The sequence below is a fragment of the Pseudoliparis swirei genome, unplaced genomic scaffold (assembly GCF_029220125.1).
Source record: "Pseudoliparis swirei isolate HS2019 ecotype Mariana Trench unplaced genomic scaffold, NWPU_hadal_v1 hadal_25, whole genome shotgun sequence".
Taxonomy (NCBI): Eukaryota; Metazoa; Chordata; class Actinopteri; order Perciformes; family Liparidae; genus Pseudoliparis; species Pseudoliparis swirei.
Genome location: NW_026613261.1, coordinates 2236731 through 2256293, shown reverse-complemented (window position 1 = coordinate 2256293; position 19563 = coordinate 2236731). Strand labels below are relative to the sequence as shown.

Here is a 19563-nt window from a genome sequence, read left to right as displayed (position 1 = left end):
AAAACAAACAGATGCAACTTGTGCATTTTGTGTTGAATACATGTGCTTACCTCCTTTTGTGTGTTGTTGTTGTTGTTGTTGTTCCCCACAGCCCAATGAAAGACCAGGAGAATCTCTTCTGGACCTGGACTTTGATGCTTTTCAGCCACAAGAAAGTGTTTCTCCGATACCACAGGTTCTCTTTAAACAGCAGAATTTAAACATTCACATTTGACTTGCAACAGTTTGAACTTAAGCGTCCCCAAGAACACTTGATATGCTCGATGGGACAAAGCAATGCGAGAACCACAAGTTGCACCAACAGAGTGGTCTGGTGACTCGGAGGCTAAAGTAGATCACGTCCCAAACACACCTGCTCCCAGCACATTTCATCTCACACAGACAGACCCAGGTAAACGGGTCACTGATCACTTGATGATGAAATATGTTGAATTTTGTGTTCAAATGAGAGATAATCTCTAAAAAAAACAATAAAAAAGTGAAAAATAGATAAATCACAAACATATAATTTTTTAAAGTCTGTGAACGACATGAGTGTGAGAAGGTATGTCAAAAGTCAAATGTACAGTTTATCATTCCAAGTCCATCCCAGTTGATACAGATATGTCTATATGTATGTGGTTAAAATGTGTTTATAGTCTGCGCCACATGAACAACATGGACTCTCTCTTTCAGACCGCTGTGCCTTGGGATATGTGGTCGGTGAGTAAAGCCGCTTTTATTTCTAGTTGTTAAAATATATAATTTTTTCACTGCACAGTACTTCCTCTTTTCTATTTATGATGCATTGATTTTTAGAGTTAGATATATCTATTAGGGTATGATGAAAAAGTGAAATTGGTGCAGTTTTTGTACTTTACTACAGTTTTTTTTCAATCGCTAACAAGCGCTTACCCATACTTCAGATACTTTTTCTAAACTCTTAACACAGACTCACACCTACAAACCACAATTGGCCAAATGGATGATTTTCTTGTCAAAAGCACATTTTGTTAAATATATACGAACTCTTCATTTCAAAATAGAACACATCTTTTTCTGCAGACACTAACTTTACCAAAACACTGGAAATCTGACTCAAAATGAAATTATTCTGTCAAAGAATAACTCTTGTTTTCACTTCACAAGCTCCTTCCAGTCAGTCAAAGTCCACCAGGTTTCAAAACACTGGCTGTTGCTGACATTACAAAAACTGCACAGACTTTTATGTTTCAGTTTTTCAGGTCTTTGCATGTAATCCACTGTTTTTACACGACATGTCTTTGTTGGGAACTGTATGTCCACATGTAATGTTCACATTCAAAAGCATTCCAGTAAAAACCAAATCAGTTTTTTTCTCTTTACTGTTTACTACAGGAGGTACAGTATAAATACTGTTTACAGTCTGATGGAACAGAAACAGTTTGACAGTAATGCTTACAGTGAACAAAATATCCAAGAAACACACAAGAGCTTCTGAACAAAAAAAACAACGGCAAAAAGCCCAGATAAAAGGGGGGGGAACTATTGTTCCTTTAAAAAAGTTACAGTAAATCCAAACTTTATTTTTAATTTTTTAATTTTTTACAAATAAACTATGTTTTGGGGCAATGGCTGCAATAGATGATTGAACAACATCCGGTTCGTCAATGTAGGCGGCGTCTGAGTGATCAACATCTCAACCGGTCATAATCAAAATGTAAATTCAAATCCAAAACTTGCTAAAACATATTTCCCAAAACTCTGACCTACCATCAGGTGATGGGGAATCAATTGTTTGTTTATTATCAGATGAGATATATTGTTTTATAACTGATATCATTGCAGAAGAGGTTTTTAGACTGTATCTAAGGTTTGGAATATTGTGTTTGCCATTGTGGGATGTTGTGTGTTAACATTCCTAAATAATACAAAAACAATCCATCGTTTTGTTGGGAGGTATAGCTCGTCTGTTAAGAGAATGTAAGCATTGTGGAAATGTGTTCACTGACTGCATATTGTGTGAACACGACATGAAACGTGTGAATGGTACGGCCACAAATCACCAATGCTGTGCTAATTGTGTTTAGTTTTGAAAATGTGACCACTGATTGGACAAACGCTTGGTAGCGCCTGAAAAAAACTGTCTTGAATAATTTTCTAAAAATATATCAATGAATACCGTACACAGTTCATGTCCCTGAACCATTTCCTAACGCTCCAACTCTGATTGTTTTAATTAGGAAAATGCCCAAAGAGCTCAACCTGTAAGTACAGACACTTGCACACCTTGTTATCGTCATCACTAAAACACAATAAATCACCAAGAATCAGTTTTAATTTAAACTCGATATCCCCATGATGATGATATTCACCCTTCAGACCATAAATAAATTCACATTTTCACTCTCGAACATCAGTAGAAAACCCACTCTGTGTATGTGCATGCACTGGCTGTCCAGTTTGACTCTGTAGGTTTAAAGCAGGAGGTCAAACTTTAACACTACAATACTTTCCCAAGCAGGCTGCAGACACCAGCTTCGTCGCCGACTGGTCCGCTGACTTTGGTTCATTGTCAGCAAAGGAAGATGCTGCTCCAGGAGTTGAGGCTCCTGCTGTAGGGCTGGAGAGGGCACAGGGTGGGGCACAGGGTGGGGCTCAGGACTTGCCCCAGACAGACGGCTGGCAGCCAGGTGCAGACACAACTACACCTCCTCAGGACAGTGAGGTAGCCACAGCAGCTGAAGATGAGGTTAGCAGCTGGAACTATCAAACTAACCCCAACCTACATTCATCTGCAGTTAGAGCTGATGAAGTTGAGACTAGGCAGTCAGACTCAGTGGGAGCTACAGGGCAGGAGGATCGCAGGAAGTCCACCCCAGGACTGATATTCACCAATGAGTATGGTGAAGAGATTGAGGATAGTACAGAGGACAGAGGGGACGAGTGGTCCGGGTCTCCAGATAGGTTTGGTTCTGAATATGAGACCGCTGAGGAGTTGGGAGATGCAGGCCAAGGGGGAGGCTGGGCAAGTGCCGATGATGAACTCTCATATGAAGATTGTCCCCCAGTGAATGTCTCGGAGGGGTTGGGGTGTGGACATGGTGGTGGAGCAGGGTTAGGGTCTCAAACGGTAGAACAGGCGTACCCAGAGAGCGAAGCTGCAGAGGAAGAGCTGACAGGAAAAGAATATGATCTCAAATCGGTTTACAGTGATCCTTTTGCTGAAACACGGGGAGGAGGTGCGTTTGATTCAGATCCTTTTGCTGAAACACGGGGAGGAGGTGCGTTTGATTCAGATCCTTTTGCTGAAACACGGGGAGGAGGTGCGTTTGACTCAGATCCTTTTGCTGAAACACGGGGAGGAGGTGCGTTTGATTCAGATCCTTTTGCTGAAACACGGGGAGGAGGTGCGTTTGATTCAGATCCTTTTGCTGAAACACGGGGAGGAGGTGCATTTGATTCAGATCCTTTTGCTGAAACACGGGGAGGAGGTGCGTTTGATTCAGATCCTTTTGCTGAAACACGGGGAGGAGGTGCGTTTGATTCAGATCCTTTTGCTGAAACACGGGGAGGAGGTGCATTTGATTCAGATCCTTTTGCTGAAACACGGGGAGGAGGTGCATTTGATTCAGATCCTTTTGCTGAAACACGGGGAGGAGGTGCGTTTGATTCAGATCCTGTTGCTCGTACAGAGTTTGGAAACAAAGGCGTTGGTTTTGAACTTGATCAATTTGCTGCAACCTCAGGAGAAGGTGGACTTGTCTCCACTGGGGATGGAGAGAGAGGTGGGTGGGATACAGACTCTTTTGCCAACACCTTCCCAGCCGCCTCTTCAGGGACTGAGGGTCCCTCCTACAGCATGTCCTGGCAGAACGTTAGTCACAACAGTGACTTCGACTCCTTTTTCACTCAGCAAAACTTTGCTTCTGCTGCTGTCTCTGGGATGGCAAAGGGAATCCAAGATGTAATCGTTACCAGAATTCACAAAGAACCAGAACATTCAGACATGTCCGAAGATGAGTCTGCAAACCGGAGATTTGGGAAGTTGTCCCGAGAGCTAGATACAGAAAAGGAAGAGGTACTTGACTTCCTACCGTCTTCATTGTGGTCGTTAGTATAGGGTAGAATAGAAAACATGAAATCCCATGTTCCGTCTCCCACCCTCCCACAGTTTGAGAGCAAAAGTGAAAGTAGAAACCTGGATCCCAGCCTGAGCTCCTCCCACTTCTCCTCTTCCGTGCTTTGTCTGCTTGTTCATTCTATACTTTCATTCTAACATTAAGTCCATCGTTCCGGATCATCCTGGACTTGTTTTACCAGAAGCTTCAAACACTAATTTGTGTCTTTGCAATTCAATTTAGGAGAACAATGCTTTACATGGATTTTTACAGGTAATTGTTTAAACTACACTTGAATTGGCACCCATTGTACAGATGGAACATTGAAATGAGCAGTTTGCAGAGATTAATTCAACTGTTCTGATTACAGCATTCATCACATATTTTAGTTGCAGCTTGGTCAGAGCTATTTCCGTCCACATGGACCGTTGATATTAGTTCATTGTATTTTTTGCTTTTACCAATCAGCCTACCAGCTGTAAGTTTAAACCTTTCAGATGTTCTTTCACTGTCAGTGGCCAGGTTGAACTACGAAACGTATCTATTTACTCTTTGAGTGTAACAAAGAGGTTGCCCCAAAGGTCACAGGTCGCTGCTGTTTTTAGTTGCTTAAAGGTATACATTGACCCTAACTACATGCGTACATCATCAGACCCTCAGAAGTCTTATTCCGTGTACATCCTGTGTCTTCATATTCTCTATATACTCTTCTGTGAATGCAACATAATCATGTATTTCCAGATTGTAGTTGTCAGTTGTGACTCTTCTTCTCTACATTTGACACATGCTCCCCGAAGGATTCCACTGCCCCATCATTCTTTGCAGATTTTAATAAGATGGTGAGTTGGACGTTTAAATTCATCTTGTGACTTGGAATGTTGTATTGATCTATTTAATGAGCTCCTCTGTTCATCAGTTCTATCTTTATATGTTCTTTTGCAATAGACATTATATCTTTTGCATGCATTTGTGCTAAGTGTGTTTTCTTACTGTTTGATCCATAGTGCTTTGTAACCTCAAAAATATAATCTGCTCGGCAAAATCGATATTGCAGACAGAACTTGCACTTGTGACGTTTAGTTGTGTATTGCATGCATCAATCTGACGGACCATGTATGATGCATGCGGCTGCGTACACTGGGCTGTGACACCATACCTAGATGCTAATATACACAGTTACATATACAAACTGTGCCAGCCAAAGCTGGTATATAATACAACAAGATTTACATTCTGTTTTTGCATTATTTATAAATTGTAAGGTAGTTCTGATATCACCTCCTGACCCATCTGCTGACATTTATATTCGTTGCTCTATTTCATCCTTCCTGACCACCAGAGTTGGTGCTTAGCACTGGATGTCTTCCGTCTCACGCACACGCAGGTCGAGTCTTAATAACAACAAAGTCACCTGTGACCTCAGATGACCCCCAGCCGGGTATAAGTTCCGGGGTCATCCTGAGATCAGTCCTTTTTCATCTTCTCACTACGCAGGCTAACTACTATGTTGCCATCAGTTAAAGCTGAACTTTTACAGAGAAGGAACTCTTGTAGCCTGGTGACCACTGGTTGGAGTTGCGGGTCTCTCGCCCTCCCACTGTTACAGCAGAGTGTCTCCACTCAGGCTAACTTGCGGTCACATTAATTGTGACCGCTTCCAGACTAGTGAAGAGTGTCCTCGCTCCCTCTTTCTAGACAGACTGTTTCTGAGCTGTTTTCACAGGACCCGTGTCCACAGTAGTTGTCGCTTAGGCTGACTGCTGGGACACCAGTAATCACCGCTGCTGTACTAGTGAAGAGGATGTCCTCGCTTCCTCTCACTGACTGTTCCCTGCCTCTCTCTAGCAGCAGTCAGCAGAGCGCTCGCCGCTCAGACTGACTTAGTAGCCCTCATCATTTAGTGGGAGTCCCTCCAGAGTGGTGGCTATATCTAACTGTCTGGCTGTAGCACCTGTATGGCTGCTCTCCAGCCTGAAGACGGCCATGGCCTTTGCCAACCCTCGCCTTGGCTCGAGCTTCCGAGGAAGGGCCTATCGGGGAGCCCGTGCATGAACTGCGGCATTATGCCTTGCGCAGTAAGTGGCGATAGATTGACCGAGGTAGAACACCTGAGGGGTGAGGTTGACCTCCCCCTTCAGGGGAGCCTCATCCAGCCCAACCTAACCGTTTCAAATGCCGTGGCCCCCATCAAGAGGACTAGGTCCGGTGTGCTGGCTTCTAGAGTGGATCTGCCAACCGCCAAACTAGCTCAGATGAAGTCGCTTGAGGCATCGGATCCACCTGCGGCTGAGCCGGTCCCAGGGGAGAAGTTATCTGAGTCAGCCAATCTCTTTACTGAATACAGTAACGTGCGGCCCTCCCACACTTCTGGACCTGGCTCTCGTTCCTCAGCCCATGGGCCTTTGGAGGAGGCAGTCGACTACTCCATGGGGCCTGTCATCCGCAGGGAACTGGCATGCCAGCAGTTGGACATAAGGCAGCGGAACCCCTGCCTGCTCGTGTTTTCTTTAGGCGCGTTCCATACCCTATAACCTTTTCTATCCATCCCTCCGAAGAATATCTGAGGGAGTTGCACGCATGCTGGAGAGACGGCAGCGCTCTCTCCTGTCTTAAGTCAGATAGCCGAACACTCTCAGACGTGAGTCTGTCGACTTGAAGCTTGCCTTTTTTCAGGTTCCTATTGTGCCTTACAACAAATGGTTCCTTCGTTTCACTTTCCAAAGCCGTTATTTTCAGGGTGCTTCCATTCGGACACTCCTACGAGTGTTCACAATGTGTGTTACTGCTGCCCTTTCCCCTGCTATCACAAGGCGTGGAGATACTGCCGTACCTGGGCGGTTGTCTGATCTGTGTGCCATCCCTGTGTAAGGCCTGACAGGACACTGCTCGCTTTCTCTCTCTCATGTGGCCCTGTGGGGCCTCGGTAAACACAGAGAAGAGCTTTCTGTGCCATTCTCGGAGCATAACCTTCATCGGTGTGCCCAAACAGTTCCTGCCATACTTGAGAAGGAAACGTTTACCTGTTCGATCTGACAACACCTCAACCGTGTTTTCACACAAACCACCAGGGGGGCACAAGGTCTGCACAGCTGCTCCGGGTGTCCCATGCCCTTCTGACTTGGGCAGCATCCTGGCCTGACTCGTTTTCGGGCGATGCATCTACCAGGAGAATGAAACCAGAACGCAGATTCCCTCTCCCGTCACAAGCCTCCATTGGGGGAGTAGTGGCTTCATTCAGAAGTGGTGTCCAGCACCTGGGGTCTCTTCAGCAGGGCAGAGGTGGATCTCTTGCCTAAGAGCGGAGATGTCGGCCCACTGCCCCCACTGGTTCTCCTTGAGGGAGAGTACCGGCCCTCTTGGTCAAGATGCCCTGGCTCACATGTGGCCAGAGGGTCTTCTTTATGCTCCCCCCCCCCCCCATTTCCTCTGATATTGCCAACTACTCTTCCGGGTTTTTCAACAGGGCCACAGGCTTTTGCTGGTGGCCCCATTATTTTCCGCCAGGACTTGGTTCCCCCTGTTGCGGGATGCCATGGTGCCTCCCCGACAAGAGGGACCTCCTACCGCAGCCAGGGGGTGGGATCTGGCATCCCAATCCCAGCCGTGTTTAACTGTGGGTCTGGCCGCTGGAGGGCCGTCCGGCTGCAGAGCGGCAGAAGGACTTTTCTGAATGCCAGAGTGCCGTCTACCCGTCTATAGTACGACTGCAGATGGAGGCTGTTTGCTGACTGGCATGCGGTTCACAACAGGGAACTACTGTGTCTACTGTACTAGAGCCTCCGACTACTATTATTACTATTACTACTACTACTATTACTACTGCGGTTTATAGGAATACACGGCTTCACAGAGCTGTGACTCTGTGAGCTCCAGTGCAAAAGAGAAACCTGGGGTTGTTCTTAATTATCTCTATTCCTGACGAGTAATAGGCTGCTGTGGCATTATGAAGGGCCTTATGTATTTTAAGACCATCTCGCCAAACTAAGCGTGATTCTTCCAGATTGGTGGAACGCCATATGTTTTCAAGCTTTTGTGATGTTTGCTTTAATGTTCAAGTTTGCAAATGAAAGGTGTTGTGTACCGTGTGGGTGGTACTTTCAAGTTTTATGCAGGATAAGCTGAACAACACAAGCAGAGATGAAGGCGGGATTAGTATTAATGATTGGATGACCACCATCTTTCTTTTCAAAAGAAAGAAGTTCCCGCAGATTTAACTGATGCTTCAGAAGTCTCCGTGACAGAAGTTGCTGCGGAAAAAGAAAACCCTTCATCTCCCCCTGCTGTCGAGGAGCCTCCAGGAGGGGGAGCTGGAAGTGAGGTGGAGGATTTTGCAGCTTCCTCTGGTGGTGAGGAAGATGCAGCAGAAAGTTCTGGCAGCCTGAAGGAAGACAAGTTTGATGTGAGTGTAAGTGTTTAGCACACAATATAAATACTCACTCTGAGAGAGAGAGAGAGTACACATTAGACTTATAAAAGAAGAAAGTCTCCCACGTACCTCTGGAGAGGAGGTCTCCCCCAATGAACCCTCTCCTGAAGCCTCTCTCAAACCCTAGCCCCCCCTACCTAGATCAAAGCTTGAAAGCAGAAGGCTGTTGCTGCAATTCTACTTTAGGAGACTAAGAATTGCTATTAAATGCAAGTTTGGACCACAGAGTCCTGAGGAGACAGTTCAAGAGTGTTGAAAGTAGCAGCGCTGTGAACCACCATTCAATTCAGTTTATTTGTAGAGCCCACTATCACAAATTTGCCTCAGAGGGCTTTACAATCTGTACACAAAGATACCTTTGACCTTTGACCTCACATCGGATCAGAAAAAAAATCCCCAAAAATAGAAAAAAAACCTTTCAGGGGAAAAAAAGTGAAGAAACCTTCAGGAGAGCACAGAGGAGGATCCCTCTCCCCGGATGGACAGAGCAATATATGTCATGTGACCAGATGAACAATAGATGTCATGTGACCAGATGAACAATAAATGTCATGAGACCAGATGAACAATAGATGTCATGAGACCAGATGAACAATAGATGTCATGAGACCAGATGAACAATAGATGTCATGAGACCAGATGAACAATAGATGTCATGTGACCAGATGAACAATAAATGTCATGAGACCAGATGAACAATAGATGTCATGAGACCAGATGAACAATAGATGTCATGAGACCAGATGAACAATAGATGTCATGAGACCAGATGAACAATAGATGTCATGTGACCAGATGAACAATAGATGTCATGAGACCAGATGAACAATAGATGTCATGTGACCAGATGAACAATAGATGTCATGAGACCAGATGAACAATAGATGTCATGTGACCAGATGAACAATAGATGTCATGTGACCAGATGAACAATAGATGTCATGTGACCAGATGAACAATAGATGTCATGTGACCAGATGAACAATAGATGTCATGTGACCAGATGAACAATAGATGTCATGTGACCAGATGAACAATAGATGTCATGTGACCAGATGAACAATAGATGTCATGTGACCAGATGAACAATAGATGTCATGTGACCAGATGAACAATAGATGTCATGTGACCAGATGAACAATAGATGTCATGTGACCAGGTGAACAATAGATGTCATGTGACCAGATGAACAATAGATGTCATGTGACCAGATGAACAATAGATGTCATGTGACCAGATGAACAATAGATGTCATGTGACTAGATGAACAATAGATGTCATGTGACCAGATGAACAATAGATGTCATGTGACTAGATGAACAATAGATGTCATGTGACCAGATGAACAATAGATGTCATGTGACTAGATGAACAATAGATGTCATGTGACCAGATGAACAATAGATGTCATGTGACTAGATGAACAATAGATGTCATGTGACCAGATGAACAATAGATGTCATGTGACTAGATGAACAATAGATGTCATGTGACCAGATGAACAATAGATGTCATGTGACCAGATGAACAATAGATGTCATGTGACCAGATGAACAATAGATGTCATGTGACTAGATGAACAATAGATGTCATGTGACCAGATGAACAATAGATGTCATGTGACTAGATGAACAATAGATGTCATGTGACCAGATGAACAATAGATGTCATGTGACCAGATGAACAATAGATGTCATGTGACCAGATGAACAATAGATGTCATGTGACTAGATGAACAATAGATGTCATGTGACTAGATGAACAATAGATGTCATGTGACCAGATGAACAATAGATGTCATGTGACTAGATGAACAATAGATGTCATGTGACCAGATGAACAATAGATGTCATGTGACCAGATGAACAATAGATGTCATGTGACTAGATGAACAATAGATGTCATGTGACCAGATGAACAATAGATGTCATGTGACTAGATGAACAATAGATGTCATGTGACTAGATGAACAATAGATGTCATGTGACCAGATGAACAATAGATGTCATGTGACTAGATGAACAATAGATGTCATGTGACTAGATGAACAATAGATGTCATGTGACCAGATGAACAATAGATGTCATGTGACCAGATGAACAATAGATGTCATGTGACCAGATGAACAATAGATGTCATGTGACCAGATGAACAATAGATGTCATGTGACAGATGAACAATAGATGTCATGTGACTAGATGAACAATAAATGGCATGTGACCAGATGATCAATAGATGTCATGAGACCAGATGAACAATAGATGTCATGTGACCAGATGAACAATAGATGTCATGTGACTAGATGAACAATAGATGTCATGTGACCTGATGAACAATAGATGTCATGTGACCAGATGAACAATAGATGTCATGTGACTAGATGAACAATAGATGTCATGTGACCAGGTGAACAATAGATGTCATGTGACCAGATGAACAATAGATGTCATGTGACCAGGTAAACAATAGATGTCATGTGACCAGGTAAACAATAGATGTCATGTGACCAGATGAACAATAGATGTCATGTGACTAGATGAACAATAGATGTCATGTGACCAGATGAACAATAGATGTCATGTGACAAGATGAACAATAGATGTCATGTGACGAGATGAACAATAGATGTCATGTGACCAGATGATCAATAGATGTCATGTGACTAGGTGAACAATAGATGTCATGTGACTAGGTGAACAATAGATGTCATGTGACCAGATGAACAATATATGTCATGTGACCAGATGAACAATAGATGTCATGTGACCAGATGAACAATAGATGTCATGTGACCAGATGAACAATAGATGTCATGTGACCAGGTGAACAATAGATGTCATGAGACCAGATGAACAATATATGTCATGTGACTAGATGAACAATAGATGTCATGTGACCAGATGAACAATAGATGTCATGTGACCAGGTGAACAATAGATGTCATGTGACCAGGTGAACAATAGATGTCATGTGACCAGGTGAACAGCGTTAGATATTACTTAGGGCATTACTCGTGGTATTTTAGTAGTTTGGCTTTCTTGAAGAAATGTTACTTTCTTGATTCTTGTTATTCTGAGTTTGTCCTCGTGGTTGAATTCACTTATTGTATGTCGCTTTGGATAAAAGCGTCTTCTAAATGTTGTCATGTAAATAAACAGATTTGTGTTTGCACAAATCAGATCCCTCCTGCTGACGAAGACAAAGCCTCTTCAGCTGAAGCAGCTCCTTCGGTAACTATATCTCAATTTTAATTATGACCAGGAATCCAAACAACCATCAAAAGCATTGAAGTTAATTATTACATTGTTCCAATGTAGGGGAGTCATCCTCTGGTGGTATTTGTTTCTCTGTAAAATGCTGCAGAAAGCAGAACTATAAAATAGCAGGTTTATAAGTACATCAATATTAGCACTCACCATAACTCGATTTAAAAGACAATTGGAAGGTGAAAACAATCAAATAAACAAAACATCATTTGAGTAATAATACAATATAAAAGCCAGTGTCTGAAAGTATGAACCCTTAACCTGACCATAAAGAGACTCTTCAATCAACATGTTAAAGTAGGAACAGTAATGTCGAAGTACAATATATAATTAATTTAGATGAATTGTAAGTATAACACATTTATGTATTCATTATTATAACTAAATATTAGGGCTGTCAATCGATTAAAAAAAATTAACGAATTAATCGCACATTTTGAAATTCATTTATCGCGATTAAAAGTTTTTTTCTTTTTTTTTAAAGACACAACTTCCCACAGAGCTGTGTTTTCAAAGAGGCTCCTTCCTATAAAGTGCCAGCGAGGTATTTAATATCGTGGATGATAAATTGTTTCTTCAGTGAAACATCAGATTAGTAAACAAGGTGTATTAGAGACCCCATTGGTCCTGTCATCTTTAACAGAGAACAGCAGAACCAGTGGCCTTGGTAACTGACTGACATTCACATGTGTCACGTGACCCTCTGGAGGCTGGGCTCATGTCTGACATTCTACAAAAATATGTAAATTCACCTTTTAAAAGGCGTTTGCATATGACACATGTCCATGTGTTATACATCAAACATTCCAGAACAATCTCAGCTCTATTCAATGAGGCTCAGTTGTCCTCGCGCCGTGTTCTCTGTCCTCTGACTGACAGGCTGCTATAGAGCCTCACCCGTGAGGTGGGAGGTCCTTGTGATTTACTGAGTGTTCATTGGTTGTTTTTTTCGCAAAATGTTGACAGACAAACGGATTGACCAATCACGGTGAAGGTTTCGTGTGACGAGTTCTTTCCGCGCCGCGTCCCCCGACACGTCGCCCCTTCGTTCCTCTGTGTATCAGAGGGGGAGACGGGAGGAAGGAGGAGCAGGAGGAAACCCGACTGATTCATCCACGAGTTAAACTGATTTATGATCCTTATTTTCGCGGAAAACTCAGTTTTAAAAACGGAAAGTGTGTCAAACCGCACTGCTGCGGTGTGACACTCAGAGGAGTGCAAAAACTTCAACGACACCGGAAGTAAACAAAGTTTCGTTAATTACATTAAAATATTTTAGTGCGTTAATCGCGGCCAAATTAATCGCATAGATGAACGCGTTAACGCTGACAGCCCTACTAAATATATAATACAACTAAATGTTTCTCTTCAGGAAAAGATGCCGATCCCCTCCGTCGTGATCGAGCCGGCCTCCAGTAACGAAGGCGATGACGACCGTGATGCTGACATCATCTCTCCCACTGCCATCAGTGACAACGGTGTAGCAGCTGAGAGCCAGACCATCAAACACATGAGTCCTTCTGGGGGAGTGTCAGGACTCCCTGATGACTTCCTCTACAAGGTGGGTCTACCGCCAGATACCAGCTGCCCACGTTGAACTTAGGCTCGTTTCCAGACTCGACCTGTTGTCAGCAGGCGGCGTGATGATGGTGTTCTTCCTGCAGGTGGAGACGATGCACGACTTTGAGGCTGCAAATTCAGATGAACTGGAACTGAACAGAGGCGACGTGGTGCTGGTGGTTCCCACTGCTTCGGTCGAGGATCAGGTGAGAAGCGTTGTAAGGAAGGAACGAGGATGGAGGCGCCTGTAGTTCAGACCGAGTCATTGTGTGGTTGTTGTTGCAGGAGGCCGGCTGGCTCACAGGATTCAAAGAAAGCGAGTGGCTCACACTTGGCGCTGGTGCTCACAAAGGACTTTTCCCAGACAACTTCACACAGCGTTTGGAGTGAGCGGTCCCCCCAGCTGGTGGGCATGAGCAGAAGCTTGAGACGTCCAAGCCGTCCAGTCAGCGTGTAGCCGACACCTAGAACCCCTTCTAGTCTACTGGACAATACAATGGTTCTATGATCTACAGAAGCCAAACAACATGGTCATAAAAAGTAGTTCTATTCCCAGTATAACTGAAAATTCCTAAGCATGACGTGATAGTATGGTCTACCCTTCTCTGGAATTGAGATGTTCTTTTGTTGCTTTTGAAAGAAGAAGAAAATTATAATGTATAATGCATTGGGAATGTTGAAATCTACATGTTCACGCAAACAAAAAGCGATCGTTTTCTGAAGAGAAGAAAGATATACTAAACCTTCTTTGCACCAAGTGTGTTGTAGTTATTATGTTGCTCTGCAATTCAAGAATCTGTAGTGCTGTGTGCTTTCTAAATGTCCTCGGGTGCAATGAATCTCTGGAGTTTGTTATTTTCAGACTTGTTAGAACTGCTGTATTTCTCTTCCATCATCGTTGAGCGTATGTGGTGATCAGTTAAGTGTTGCTCTGTTCTTCACAAAAGAATGATACATTTATCATCTGAGCATTGACAAAGAAAGCAGTGCATATCCAGCATGAACAAATGTGAATACTTTTATCAAAGTAAGTATTGTAAAAAAGTTATCTTCCCACAATTACAAATATGAATGTTTAACTGTATAAGTCACATGTCTTATTGAAATTGTATTTGCAAGAAATGGAGCCAACCAGAAGGCTATGTGTATGATCACAGATAAGCTATTTTAAATGCAATATGCAATCTATGCTGTTGACATATTTCAGGATTCCATAATCCTACGTTTGTTTCGATTAACAAATATGATGTCACTAACTGATATTAAAGTGTGACCTTTAAATTAGATCTTTTTGTGATGTACATTCCATAAATATTTGTCATGATCAATAAATAAGACTTAATAAGTTAACGAATGTCAAAGTTTTCTTGGGAATTAGGAAATTAGGGTTAGAATAAGGGATGAAAACCACGTGGGACGGCCCGTCGACCTTAGGGTTAGGGTTAGGTATATGAATTTACTCATGAATCTCCCCGCGTTCGCCCGACTGCTTGGCAGTTGAATGGAGATCCAAGGAATGCACTGGCCGACAAATGTTATTTAGTAACGCCTCGTCCGGTAGATCTTAAACCCGGGATTGGATTTTCAAATTGGTTGAGTTCAGGACTTAAAGTTAAGGCCTCTATCAGGGATAGTGACTGTATATAAAGAGAAATGGTTAAGGTCCGGGTTGAGGTCAGGCTTAGGCCCAAGGTAGACTGTGTTCAAAGGGGCTAGTGTAAGAGGACGCAGAACTGAAAGGGGGTTCAAAGGGGGAGTGGTTACGGTTAGGGTAAAAGTACAGGTTAGGTGTATATTACTGTCTGTTGAAAGGGGGAGTGGTTAAGGTTAAAGGTTAAGCTTCGGTGTACATTTACCTTATGTTGTAAAGGGGAGTGGCCAGGGTCAGGTCAGGGTTAGGGTGAGTGGTTAAGGCCAGGGTAAAAGTACAGGTTATGTGTACATTACTTTCTATTGAAAGGGAGAATGGTTAAGTTAGGGTTAGGACTATGGAGTTTGCCCATAAAGTATTTTAGGGCAAGACAGGCCTTTTGTCACCCAAATGGAATGGGATGAATGAGGACATGTCTGAATGTAACCGCAATGACATTGCGTTTCCAGACAGCACTCATTCGGCCTGACATTTGGGTGACTTTTGATCGAAACATGCCAGAGCTTAGCTCTCTTTTTCGGGTGGTAGCCCAGGTCGACCCAGTCCCGAATATGTCGTTTTGGTCTTGGTACCCCCCAGGGATCAGGCCGAAACAGGCGTTTGAACGCGGCTCTTTCGCACCACCAAGGTCCCAGAGTTTCGGTCTCTTCATGGGGTGATAGCCCCGGTCCACCCGGTCCCGAATATGTCCTTGTGGTCTCTGTAGCCCCCAGGAATGACCCTGCAAAAGCCATTTAAACGCGGCTCTCTAGCGCCACCAAGGTATAAAAAGACAGTACTTGTGCTGTAACTCCTCCGGGGAAGGTCCGATTGACCCCAAATTTGGTATGCATGGTCCGGGTGGCCAGACGGTTATGACCCATGGGTCAAATATTTTTTAAAGGGGGTACATTCTAAATAAAGGTCAAATTCTAAATAAAGGTCCTAGAGTTTGGGTCTCTATTTGGCGTGATAGCCCAGATGCGCCCGGTCCCGAATATGCGCTTCTTTTCCCGGTACCCCCTCGGGATCATCCCGAAAGGGGTAAATTCGAAATAAAGGTCCCAGAGATTCAGACTCTTTTTCAGCTGAAAGCCCAGGTCGAGACAGTCCCGAATATGGCCCTTTGGTCTCGGTACCCCCCAGGGATCAGGCCGAAACAGGCGTTTGGACGCGGCTCTCTAGCGCCACCAAGGTCCCAGAGTTTCGGTCTCTTCATGGGGTGATAGCCCCGGTCTACCCGGTCCCGAATATGTCATTGTGGTCTCCGTAGCCCCCAGGAATGACCCCGCAAAAGCCGTTTGAACGCGGCTCTCTAGTGCCACCAAGGTATAAAAAGACGGTACTTGTGCTGTAACTCCTCCGGGGAAGGGCCGATTGACCCCAAATTTGGTATGCATGGTCCGGGTGGCCAGACGGTTATGACCCATGGGTCAAATATTTTTTAAAGGGTTAGGGTTAGGGTTAGGGTTAGGAAATGAGAAAATGTTGGAGACTCTGCTGCTAAAGAGCAACAGAGTCCCCGGTGTACGGTCCATCTACCATGCTCCGCCCTGAGGCCCTCAACGCTCATTAAGGCCTTGGGGATGTCTGGTGCCGAGCTTGGCGATCCAGCCCCTCTCCACCGTCATCCGCTGCGGGATAGTGCCAGACGGGCTTTTTATCACCCGATTGGAACGAGTTGAATGAGTAGATGGCGCAATGTCACCTCAGTGACATGTTGTTTCCAGACAGCACTCATTCGACTGACATTTGGGTGACTTTTGAGCCAACATGTCAGAGCTTAGCTCTCTTTTTGCGGTGATAGCCCTGGTCCCCCCGGTCCCGAATATGTGGTTCTGGTCCCGGTACCCCCCAGGGATGACCCCGAAACAGGCGAATTCGAAATAAAGGTCCCAGATTCTGGGTCTCTTTTTGGGGTGAAAGCCCTTGACCACCCGGTCCCGAATATGTGGTTGTTTTCCAGGTAGCCCCCAGGGATCACTCTGAAATAGGCGTTTGAAAAGTAAAAACCTGCGCGATGTTGCCCTCCTGTGGTGAAAGTTTTTAACACCCATCACTCTGCCAAAAACGTCCCACAGACCCCGTACTTGGCACAGGCACTCTCTGCGGGGACTAGTACCTTGCCATTGGGTTGATATTTTTAAAGGGGTAAATTTGAAATAAAGGTCCCAGAGTTTCGGTCTCTTTTTGGGGTGAAAGCCCTTGACCACCCGGTCCCGAATATGTGGTTCTTTTCCAGGTACCCACCGGGATCACCCTGAAAAGGGCGTTTGAAGGCGGCTCTGTCGCCTCGTGTGACATACCTTCATAAGGCTATAACTCCCGGAGGAAACGTCCGATTGACCCCAAATTTGGTATGCATGGTCCGGGTGGCTAGACGCTCATGACCCATGGGTCACTGATTTTTTAAAATGGGGTAATTTCGAAATAAAGGTCCCAGAGATTCGGTCTCTTTTTGGGGTGAAAGCCCAGGTCCCCCCGGTCCCGAATATGTGGTTCTTTTCCAGGTACCCACCGGGGATCACCCCGAAAAGGGCGTTTGAAGGCGGCTCTCTGTCGCCCTCGTGTGACATACCTTCATAAGGCTATAACTCCCGGAGGAAACGTCCGATTGACCCCAAATTTGGTATGCATGGTCCGAGTGGCTGGACGCTCATGACCCATGGGTCACTGATTTTCTAAAATGGGGTAATTTCGAAATAAAGGTCCCAGAGATTCGGTCTCTTTTTGGGGTGAAAGCCCAGGTCCCCCCGGTCCCAAATATGTGGTTCTCTTCCAGGTACCCCACAGGGATCACCCCGAAAAGGGCGTTTGAAGGCGGCTCTCTGTCGCCTCTAAGGTGTGGAAGACGGTACTTGTGCTGTAACTCCTCCGGGGAAGGTCCGATGGGGCTGAAATTTGCTGTGCACGGTCCCGGTGGGTCGGTCCTCATGACCCATGGGTCAAATATTTTTTTAAATGGGGTAATTTCGAAATAAAGGTCCCAGAGATTCGGTCTCTTTTTGGGGTGAAAGCCCAGGTCCCCCCGGTCCCAAATATGTGGTTCTCTTCCAGGTACCCCACAGGGATCACCCCGAAAAGGGCGTTTGAAGGCGGCTCTCTGTCGCCTCTAAGGTGTGGAAGACGGTACTTGTGCTGTAACTCCTCCGGGGAAGGTCCGATGGGGCTGAAATTTGCTGTGCATGGTCCCGGTGGGTCGGTCCTCATGACCCATGGGTCAAATATTTTTTAAACAGGGGCCCGTTCGAGATACAGGGCAAATTCTGAATAAAGGTCCCCGAGTCTGGGTCTCTTTTTGGGGTGCTGGCCCAGAGGCGCCCCATCCCGAATATGTGGTCCATTTCCAGGTACCCCCCAGGGATCACCCAGAAACAGGCGAATTCTAAATAAAGGTCCCAGAGTCTGGGTCTCTTTTTGGGGTGATAGCCCCGGTCCGCCCGGTCCCGAATATGTGGTTCTTTCCCAGGTACCCCCCAGGGATCATCCCGAAAAGGGCGTTTGAACGCTGCTATTTGGCACCCCCAAGGTATAAAAATACGGTACTTGTGCTGTAACACCTCCGGGGAAGGTCCGATGGGGCTGAAATTTGCTGTGCATGGTCCCGGTGGGTCGGTCCTCATGACCCATGGGTCAAATATTTTTTTAAATGGGGTAATTTCGAAATAAAGGTCCCAGAGATTCGGTCTCTTTTTGGGGTGAAAGCCCAGGTCCGCCCGGTCCCGAATATGTGGTTCTTTCCCGGGTAGCCCCCAGGGATCACCCCGAAACGGGCGTTTGAACGCTGATATTTGGCACCCCCAAGGTATAAAAATACGGTACTTGTGCTGTAACTCCTCCGGGGAAGGTCCGATGGGGCTGAAATTTGCTATGCATGGTCGCGGTGGGTCGGTCCTCATGACCCATGGGTCAAATATTTTTTAAACAGAGGCCCGTTCGAGATACAGGGCAAATTCTGAATAAAGGTCCCCGAGTCTGGGTCTCTTTTGGGGTGCTGGCCCAGATCCGCCCCATCCCGAATATGTGGTTCTTTTCCATGTACTTAAGAAGATGTACCAAGGGTACATTCTAAATAAAGGTCCCAGAGTCTGGCTCTCTTTTTGGGGTGATAGCCCAGGTCGACCCGGTCCCGAATATGGCTCTTTGGTCTTGGTACCCCCCAGAGATCACCCCGGAATAGGCGTTTGAACGCGGCTCTCTAGCGCCACCAAGGTCCCAGAGTTTCGCTCTCTTCATGGGGTGATAGCCCCGGTCCACGCGGTCCCGAATATGTCCTTGTGGTCTCCGTAGCCCCCAGGAATGACCCCGCAATAGGTGGGCTCTCTAGCGCCACATAGCTATGAAAAGGCGGTACTTGTGCTGTAACTCCTTCGGGGAAGGTCCGATCGGTCTGAAATTTGGTATACATGTTCTAGGGGACTAGGCGCTCATGACCCATGGGTCAAATATTTTTTAAATAGGGGCCCGTTCGAGATAAAGGGCAAATTCTGAATAAAGGTCCCCGAGTCTGGGTCTCTTTGGGGTGCTGGCCCAGAGGCGCCCCATCCCGAATACGTGGTTCATTTCCAGGTACCCCCTTAAGAAGATGTACCAAGGGATAAA

General features: G+C 45.2%; 1 protein-coding gene across 16 annotated transcripts in view; it reads left to right on the top strand.

Annotated features, from left to right (window-relative positions):
• amph (amphiphysin) overlaps nt 1-14681 on the top strand; it is a 38827-nt gene extending 24146 nt beyond the window's left edge. For 2 of the 16 annotated variants that reach the window (XM_056410495.1, XM_056410488.1), the window contains 11 exons: nt 92-175; nt 676-702; nt 2202-2225; nt 2480-4039; nt 4323-4352; nt 4877-4918; nt 8272-8484; nt 11685-11735; nt 13144-13332; nt 13436-13537; nt 13617-14681. In XM_056410495.1, the coding sequence (XP_056266470.1) occupies nt 92-175; nt 676-702; nt 2202-2225; nt 2480-4039; nt 4323-4352; nt 4877-4918; nt 8272-8484; nt 11685-11735; nt 13144-13332; nt 13436-13537; nt 13617-13721 (2427 nt within the window). In that variant the 3' untranslated portion in view covers nt 13722-14681. The other 14 variants (XM_056410489.1, XM_056410501.1, XM_056410490.1 and 11 more) reach the window with 14 other exon arrangements.
• The last annotated feature ends 4882 nt before the right edge of the window (nt 14682-19563 follow it).